Here is a 10,308-nt window from a genome sequence, read left to right as displayed (position 1 = left end):
ACACAAAGCCGAGGCAACATGACTGCTGCCCACCAAATTCCTTTCAACATCTGAACGACCCTTTAAACAATCTGTTTGCATTTTCTGGGATGGCCTACCCTTAGCATCGTTTAGGTTTGAGAGTGGGTTATCATTTTTTGGGTTCATTATATCAGTTTTTGCTCAAGACCAGAAAGTGAGCTTGCTTCTGGTAGTTATCATTACCATTGGACCGAGAGCTGTGGCAGTGCTGCTTAGGCTGTTCTTTTGAAGTACATTCTTACAGTAAAAAAGAACAGTATCAACCTGTTTGATGTCCAGCTAAAGCACCATGTCACTGGATGACAAGTTATCTTTAGTGACCATCTCTTGCCAGTAAAGATCTGTACAAGTTGATTTACAAGTTGACCTGTCCTATCAGTTCAAGTACCCACTAACTGACAGCCTCAATGCTAACTCAGACATGCTTCAACTTGTGAGTTGCCCATACTCGCAGGTCAGGTCAGCAGGTACTTGTATCACCTGCATATGCTTCAATGATGAGTTATACAATGCCAGGATGTTCGGCACGTGCATGCATGAAGCAAGCGCAATGGCGCACACATATAAGGTGCTCTCCCTCTGCTACATTCTGTCTTGCTACTATCTCAACGATCAGCACTATTACCATGCTCTTTGCCATCACTCGCTATATTGCAGCAGAGACAAATTATGATTTCTGAATGTAATGAAGAAACATTCTGTTGGAAGTGGCACTTTAGGAGTCAGTTCACTTTCTCGCGCAAATCTGCCCCTCGCTTACAGCTTGCTATACTTAAGCTATTGACCTAAAACTTGGGTCACACATACTTCTAGCATAGGTCTACATGCAAAAATTTGTTTGATCACACTTGTGGAGCATGTTGTAAACAGAAATGGTGATAGTTAAGGTGAAAGAAGTGTATGAGGTGTACTTCTCCAGTTGGGTCTGAGGTGGGAAATTATGCATTTTGAGGGTTCAATTCTGACTAGGGGATCTTTTTTATTTCAATGGTGTTTAATTTTGAAGATTAAAATGAAGTGATATCTTGGCAGATAGTATGACTATATATTTACATAAGATATCTATAAGTGTTGTGAGATGGTAGAATGGAGTAGAACAGCTACTAAGTGTGGTGGCTTGAAAGATTAAACTTTATATATAAGATTATAACTATATGCTTCATTATAAGCTCATATATCTGAATATGCACATTCTAGTAGCCTAATACTTGCAAGGCATAGTAACGGAGACTTTTAGAATATTCGTGTGAATTATGGACATGTATTGATCTGTAGAGAGAAGTAAGAGCAATGAATGTATAGCACATTTTCAGTAATTCCAAATATATTCACAGTGGTGCTGGCTAGTATGGATAATGAAAATATAAGATAGTAAATGATTGTAGCCACTGTCAGGTTCACAATCCATTGTGCAACACTGTGCACTAAGCTTTGAAGCCAGTAGTCAGCACTTTATCACTGAACTATGATTTTGAACTATTCTCATACTAGCTATACAGTTAGTATGTATATAGCAGACCCTATACTACATGGTATAGATGGACAGAAATATGTGAGAAAGAGTAAAAGTGATAAAGAGGGCAGAAAGTGCTGTGGCACTTATTGGGCGCTTATTCTGGTGTTTTCTTATGCTTTGTTCCTTTCAAATCACCTCTTTAAACAATTAATTTGGCATATCTTTTTATATATTCTGGACTCTCTCAACATGCTCTATCTGATTGTACAACAATCATCTGGATGTTGTGCCTTTTAAGAATGGTCTATTTGTGAAATTTGTCTAAGTTCCCAGATCAAGCACAAAACACAGTGCTGAAGAGCCAAAACAGGTTCCTATATGTACAAACAATTATTGCCATATAGAACTATGTAATAAATATGTAGAGGCCAATTTTCATGTTAATAGCTCAAATATTGATAACTACAGAGAGTTAGGCAGATTTTGGTCTGAAAGTAAACTGACTTCCAAAGTGCTACTTCCAACAGAACATTTCTTCATTACATTCAGAAATTGTAATTCTTGGCTCCACTCATTCTCAACTGAGAAGCTTTTTTGATCTAGCCTGTCTGAGCATGAAGACAGGACGGGGCTTTTAAAGATTGCCCCTGTAACTATGCCACAGAGTGGCTGGAGGCATTTATGACCCAGGCTCCCCTCAATCTCAACTGGATTACTCTGCTTGTTTAGCCTGTCTGAGCAAGACAGAGTAGAGCTTTAACAAATGGTGCCTCTAACCATTCCATTTCAGTTCAGTTCAGAGTTTGTGTCAAAGGTTTGAAAGGTGATTTATCTAAGAAAGTGCCAATAGAAGCCACCAGAAGGTAGCAAGCAAGGTAAAAGATCAGAGGCAAGCCAAATCTCCATGAAGACTTGGAGAAGTTACACTTGTGAAGCATATTCACTAGAGAAATTTGGAGCTTTTTTGTTGCAAAAAATATGCAAAAACAGCTTGTAAAAATAAGTTAAAAGATGTCATATTTTTTCTCGGTATCCGGCAGCCCGGTAACTCAGCAATCCGGCAGCCGAGCTGACTGTCTGCCAGACCGTCTATCAAAGTGCCCTGGGGACGGCGGCACCCGGCAGGTAATCGGCTCGAATGCCGGATTGCCGAGTTGCCGGGCTGCTGGATACCGAGCGAAAAAAGCCGGCCTTTTCTTACTTATTTTTTCAAGCTTTGTTTGCATATTTTTTGCGACAAAAAAGTCCCGGATTTCTCTCGTGATTGTAAGCAGAGATGGTGGTGGTTAAAGTGAAAGAAGTGTATGAGGTGTACCTACTCCTCCCCCCAGTTGAGTCTGAGGTGGTAAATTGCGCATTTTGAGAAAGCAGTTACCTTATTAGGTAGAGGTTGGGGGTTCAATCCTGACTAGGGGATCATTTTTATTTTGATAACTTTTGGTTTTGATTATAGTTGTGTTACCAATTGCATGTTCCATAGAGCCAAAAATATGCAGGAGGCTGAACCAGCCAATCCTGCTAGCAAGAAAAAGTGCTCCTGGCACAAGTTACAATTTCTGGATGTAACGAAGAAACATTCTGTTGGAAGTGGCACTTTGGGAGTCAGTTCACTTTCTTGTGCAAATCTGCCTCTTGCTCTACAGCTTGCTATACTTAAGCTATTGATCTAAAACTTGGGTCACACATACTTCTAATATAGGTTTACATGCAAAAATTTGTTTGATCACATATAGATCAGTTTTAGCTCTTCAGCACTGTGTTTTGTGCTTGAGCTCAGGACTTAGACAAATTTCACACATAGACCACTTTCAAAAGACACAACATCTAGATAATCTTTATACCATCTGATAGAGCATACTGAGAGGGCCTAGAATATATGAAAATATATGCCAAATTAATTGTTTGAAGAGATGAACCAAATAAAATAAAGTGCGAGAAAACGCCAGATTAAGCGCCCTATAAGCGCCACAATTCGATCTGCCTTCATCATCACTTCTTCTCTTGCTCACACATTTGTATTCATTTATACCATGTAGCATGAGGTCTGCTGTATACATACTAGCTGTGTATCTAGTATGAGAATGGTTTAAAGCTATACTTTAGAGACAAAGTGCTTGCTACTAGCTTTGAACTTCAGTGCATGGTGTTGTGCAACAGATTGTAGGCTTGATAGTAAATAGAATCACTTGTAACTATATATCATGGTTGGACACACTATGTGGTACTGTTATAAATATGTGGACAATTATAGCAATTTGTTTGGAATTACAAAAAATGTGCCATATGCTTAGCACTTTTGCCTCTCTCTATAGATCAATACTTGTTCATAATTTGCACAAATATTTCAAGAACATCTTCCACTATGTCTTAAAAGTGTTAGACCGCAAAATTGCGCATTTCCATATATATAAGCTCATAATTAAGCATATAGTCATGATCTTGTGCATAAAGTTTAATTTTTCAAGCTACCACACTTAGTGACTGTTATACTGCATTCTACCATCTCACAACACTCAGAGATATCTTATAAAAACATATAATCATACTATTTGCCATGATATCACTTCATTTTAACCTGACATCAGCAACTCACATACAAGCATGTTTGCAACTCAAAACTTCAATCATAACCCAACACACATCTCCCATGGTTGCAAACCACTTGTCATCATTATTCTCAACATTTTGAAGGCTCAAAAGGCTTTCAAGGATGTTGAGAAACCCATTAGTGCAGGGACAAGCATACAGCTCTAGTGACTGCTGCTTTCAATAGTCAGAATACTGTCAATCTCTGTATGCCATTTAGAGTTAACAGGTTTCCACCACTTGTGCTATGATAGAGCATACACTGTGGGCTTCTTGATAATAATGTAACTGTTGCATGCATTCTTTACCTATAGTCTAATTTATTGTTGTGTGATAACTATCCGGGCTGCATGAGCATGAACTGGTGAGAACACGCAGACAGGATCTAATATACATGGTGGTTAGTTTGAGTGTAAAGGGAACAGAGCACACAGAGTGGAAATATGAGGAGTCTTTATATACGTTAAAGAAGCAAAATTGATAGTCTGACAAAATAGAGAAGTCTACCCTAAATGAGTTCGTGTGTGGGAGCACTACATATAATTGTCCAATTACTATCCATATATTAGTCATGCCTAATCTAAGATGTCCACTTTAATTAAATTCATACTGGGCAAAATGCTGAGCCAGAGCCACTAGGCACTTTAACACTCTCTTAGTGAGGCAATACAGAATGAGGCCAAAAGACTAGATGTGATGGCTGTATATCTCAGCTAATAAAGGCTTTGTGAGAATATCAGCCAAATTGTCAACATCAGGAATCCTAACGAGTTCAATCAAGCCAGCTTCAAATTGCTCATGAACAGCATGAGCTTTGACGCAGGTGTGTTTCATGCGATGCTTGATGTTAGATAACTGGACAGTGTTAACAACAGATTTGTTATTGTAGTGGAGAGGGACAGGCTTTGCAAGTGAGTGTTTGATGTACTCAGCAAAGATTTTGAGCCATTATAAATGTTGAACTGCTTTGTTGGCTGCGAAGTACTCTGCATTGAAGGTGTCTCGAGCCACAGAGCATTGCTTGCAAGAAGACCGACTGGTTGTGCCTTTACTGAGTTTGTAAATCCAGCTGAACATTGAAACAAAGTTGTCCTTGTCATTTGTAAAGTCCGCATTGATATAACCAAGCAAATGACTATTGGTTTTGTCATTCTGATCTAGACAGAGTCAATAGTTGGAGGTGCTGTGGAGGTATTTAAGAACATGGTAGGTGGCAGCTATGTACTTGTAAAGGGTTTGTCTGGTATTGGCAAAGTCAGGCAACAGTGGATTCCGAGCATGGTGTACATGAGTGAGCTGAGAAGTGAGTGATAGAGCTTAATGTGGTCTTGTGAGCAGTCTGCAGGGTCTTCCTTGTTCTTCTTGAGTACAATGTCAGTGCCGAGTGGTGTGAATGCGGAGTTGCAGTTTTTGTATTCAAATTGTTTGAGTATGGACTCGATGTACATTTCCTGGTTGAGGTATGTAACTTGACTTTCTCTATCTCTTGTAACACAAATGCCAAAGTAATACTTGAGTTTGCCAAGGTCCTTGAGTTAAAACCCTTCTTTCAGGGCCTCTTTCATTTGTTAGATAAGATTAAGGCTGTTTTCCATCATAGTTAGGTCATCAATGTAAACTACCAAAATTTGAGTGTATCCCCCTCATTGATGGTGAATGAAGATAGATATGTTGCCGGCATTAAGGCATGCAAATCCAATGTTCTCAAAATAGGCTTTAAGCATTAGAAACCATGTTTGTCCCACTTGTTTTAACCTGTATATTGCTTTCTGTAAGCAGAATACTTTGCCTGCATCCATTACGAAGCCTTCTGGTTGCTCCATGTACAGCTTCTCATTATGTTCTCCATTTAGATATGCTCTATCAAAGTCGATCTGATGGATTTCCCAGTTCTAGATGGTTGCTAGGACAATGAGGTATCATCAGGACTCCAGACAAGTGACGGAAGTGAAGGTGTCTTTGTAATCAATGCTTTGAACTTGTGTATACTCCTTAGCTATGAGCCTTGCCTTGTAGCCAACTATATCTCCATTCCTATGCCATACATAGTACTATGATGTACAATCTTGGCTTGTCCTTTCTTAAAGATAAAATTAAAGCCTTTGTCTTTGATACATGAGACAAATATTAGCTGTTTGGACATTGCAGGGCTGTAGAGAACATTCTCTAGCCTGATATTGACTAGTTTGTTGTTAACAAGCATAGTGCCTTTGATAACACCTGAACTGAGTGTGCTTACTTGCATTTTTGCCTTGTCTCCTAGTATTGCATATGTAGGTGATGTGAAGGCAGTGTACTTAGTGAAGTTGTTCAGGTTGTTTGTTACGTGTCATGTAAAGCCGGAATCTAACATCCATCATTTCACCCCGTAGAGATATCAGGAAGCAGAGTGAATTTTGGCCTGAGAAGCAGCAGCTTCCTTGATAGTTGTGACTACATCTGGAAAAGCTCACAATGTTAATTACTACTAAATAGTACTAATTAACACTAATGTAGTAATTCATTCATGAACTGTTTATGAGCTGCTCATTAGCTATTCATTTGATATTCATCAACTGTTATGTGGCATTAATGAGCTGTTATTTTTTGTTAATAGACTGCTATTTCAGTATTCTTAGCTTCAAAATCAATGTATCAAACTCAAATTTAATACTATACACATTTCTTATGCTATACAATATATTGATAGCTCTATACAAGCATAATATTCAGAAAAAAAAAGACCCCAACGAGAATTAAACCCCAGTCTTATTACTTTCAAGCTATCTGTTGGACCATGCACACTTTAACCACTGAGCTATAAGGCTCACATAAACTTTACACTTCAATGTTTTCATATACACTCAGCTAACAACTTACAAATAATTTCTAAGTGCAATCTAGAAGTTTAACATATATTCACACTTCTAGATTTAAATATAACTGTTGCCCTTGTATATAATGGTAAATGTCCAATATTTGATATAACTGTCATTTGCTAATATAACAATCTTGAATACATACAGTGGCTTTTTGCAATAGATTATCAACCATTGCTTTAGCTACTGAATCTGCTGGTTAAAATAACATGTTGTTAGTATGCATATAGTAATAAATAAAGTGCACAATAAATATGACATTCTATAACACAAATACAGTTGTTTATAGCTTATTAGCTAGTACTTAGCAAAAACAAACTATTTACTGTTTTCACAATAGAACATGGATGCTAGTCTATGTATATAAAATATGTTAGTGATGTTAAAAGCTGTATATATTACCTTTTGCTCTAAAACTAGCATTTTATTCTACTACTTGTGTTTGTAAAATGTATTACTGCAATCTTTGACAATCAGCAGTTTGAAATATGTGATATAAACTTAAAAACTTGTTTTAAATAATCTATTTGTATTTAAAGTGTTAGATATATTTGGGCGCTTAATTGTCGCTTAATTGTCGCTTGAATAACATTTTAATACATTTTTAAAACAGCTTCATTAGAAAATATAGCTTTATAAAATGTTACAAATTGTACTTATTTTTATGACTTACATTAAATACTAATGACATTTAGCTAATGTTACTAGTACTGTAGCGGAGTGAACAGTACAAACCGACTATGGGTGCGTGACATCCCAACTTGCCCTCCGCGTTACCAACCGGACACACCGTTATGCGTGACATGATGGAATAACAAACTTGGCCCGAGAGCCGTGCATTGTCTAGTCTGGTCATAGCACAAAAGATATTGATGTGGCCTTTGAGACAAATCTGAAATAAATACATTTCTTGTTGTCTGTTCAACACAATCATTTACAACTTGAACTGCTTGCCACCAAACTTGTCGAACCAGCCTTGAATAGTGATCCCATGCCACCATCAAAAGTGTACTATACAGGGCCATCTGCTGCGCTCATTGCACGCATCGACCGCCTGCACACATTAATCAAAAACCTCCCGGGAAATCTCCCAGATTGTCCACCTGAGTTCAGCTATAACTTTGCCTTAGATGAGCAGGAGGTTCAAGCCAAAGGGACTCGATTTGCTCTTCAACAGAACCTTGAGCGATGCTTTCGAACAGATGTCCTGGCTCTGACAGGGCAATCGCTTTTGTTCACGGAACGTGGACGTCAATGCGAGGAGCTGGCGCCACTGTTCAAGGCTTCATTTTGTGAGATGAGCGAGACCGACCGTGAGCTCATGCGCGAAGTCTGGGTTGAGCGGCTCATTACCGCAGCAGAGCAGACTGGGGCATATATTCCGGTCAGACCATCAAGGAAAAGGCTGGTGCACTATCCCATACCTGAGATTATTTCGCACTGAGCTTTTAATTATTAGAGTTATTGTCATTAGCTCTGAATTTGAAGGTGAGTCTAAATCCAACTCTGGCCGAACCTCTGCCAGGTTAGCCACCAAGAAACCAAAGCACTCTGGTTTCTTTGCTGTACAGGATGCTTCAGTGGCAAGCAAGAATGTAATCAATGTTGATTCAGACAGTGATTCGACCGAAGAGGCCAACATATTTGCACCTGCACCTGCTAAAGCCACTCGTGATCTATCTGTCACGAGACCAGCATCACCTCCACTGGCCATCATGCAAAACACCAAACTCGACACCTTCATTGCACGCTGGAAGAAGATGTCAGCAGAGGAGGAGAAATCATCAGAAGAGAAGACTTCCCGGCAGCTAGAGAAGGGCGCAAGGGAAGCGCAGGCCATTGACGCAAAGAATAAAGCTGAGAAGGCTGAGAGAAAAAAGATGCTGAGCCGAGAACGTCAGAGGCGCCATCGAGAGAAGACACGGAAGCAAACCTCAAGCAATGGGTCATCAGCTCGCAAACAAAAGCACGCGCTCCTTGACCACAAACATTCAAGGAACACGCTCGAGAGACTGGCAGAGGTCTCACGTTTCAAGGGCCAGACGTCGCGACAAGTCCGGAATGGCAAAAAAGGTGGTGTTGTCCGTGGCAGACACAGTCGGATGAACTACTTCCATCCTTTCCTTTGGGTTCACATTGCTCGCCTCGCTCCCCGCCTGGGCTGGTCAGCCACATTTATTGCACAAGCACTTCAGCGGGACATGCCTGAACTTTTTGGTCACTTGCAGAAAGGCACGATCCATCCCTGGATTGCTTGGTCGGATGGCAAGAATTTGAAGCGGTGGTCGAAGAAGACATTAGAGAAAGTCGGTAACCAAGGTGCTCTGGCATCTTCGGAGCGAGTTGGAATCTTGAAGAAGTATCCTGAGGTTACTCGAGAGGTTGAGACGTGACTCAGAGCTCTTCGGAAGTCAGGTATTTCGATCAACCGCGTGCTTGGCCATTCAATCTTCCTGGCGGTAATTCAAAAGCAAGCACCACAGCTTCTGGAGACCTTCAAATGCTCAGAGGTACGTCTGGCAACCTGATACTGCAGTATTGGATGCTCACGTTGATGAAGTGGTTCGTTGGACAGTTCTTTGCCAGTGTCTTGAACTGGTCAGTCTGCAAGGGCACACGTACTGCTGCCCACATCCCTGCAAATGCAACTGAGCTTTGCGAGCGCACCTTCTTCTGAGTTGTCCATTTATCTCTGTTTTACAGCATCCCTGCGTATTCATGGATTAATATGGACCAGCTCGACATGTATATTCTCCCGCACCAACAGCTCACATATTACGAGAAGGGTGCACGCCAAGTTGACGCAGCTGGAAAGGAGGAGAAACGTGCTTACACCCTGTGTGTTGCTAGCACGGCTGCAGGAGATATCTTGCCATTTCAACAAGTCTGGTCAGGCAAGACGAAAGCTTCTCTGCCGAAGACTATAGCACCCAGTATGGCGGAAGCTAAGGAACTTGGCTTCCACTTCACATTTGCAAACAGTGCGAAGCGCACTAGTCATTTCAGCACAAAAAAGACAATGAAGGAGGTGAGTACTTACAGTCACTCACGCTAGAGAAGACAAGACTGATGACGATCACCTGAATTAAGTGGATGATCGAGGTTCTCGAGCTATATATCAGCAGCGTCATCAAGGCTCAGAACCTTCCTCGTGATCAGAAAGCAGTCCTTTTACTGGATTGTTACCCTGTCCATCTGAGCGAGGCGTTCCGTGAGTTTGTTCGCACACGGTTCCCAAACGTATTCTTCCTCTACATCCCGGCAAATCTGTACCGGCATCTTCCAGCCAGCAGATGTTGGGCTTCAGCGAGTCATCAAGCACCGCCTCTGTCAAGAAGCTCTCAGCTTTCTCGTTCGACAGCATGCCGCTCAATTTGATCAGGATCT

At 40.5% G+C, this 10,308-nt stretch overlaps 1 protein-coding gene across 1 annotated transcript; it reads left to right on the top strand.

Annotated features, from left to right (window-relative positions):
- Positions 1-9,649: 9,649 nt before the first annotated feature.
- PHACADRAFT_58383 (uncharacterized protein) lies at positions 9,650-10,095 on the top strand (the record flags this gene model as incomplete). The annotated part of the gene is made up of 2 exons (XM_007396066.1): positions 9,650-9,949; positions 10,012-10,095. Coding segments are annotated over 2 exons (384 nt in total), but the record flags the coding sequence as incomplete, so codon positions are not given.
- Positions 10,096-10,308: the final 213 nt, after the last annotated feature.

Source organism: Phanerochaete carnosa (genome assembly GCF_000300595.1).
Source record: "Phanerochaete carnosa HHB-10118-sp unplaced genomic scaffold PHACAscaffold_5, whole genome shotgun sequence".
Lineage (NCBI taxonomy): Eukaryota > Fungi > Basidiomycota > Agaricomycetes > Polyporales > Phanerochaetaceae > Phanerochaete > Phanerochaete carnosa.
This window is presented reverse-complemented; position numbering and strand designations above follow the sequence as displayed.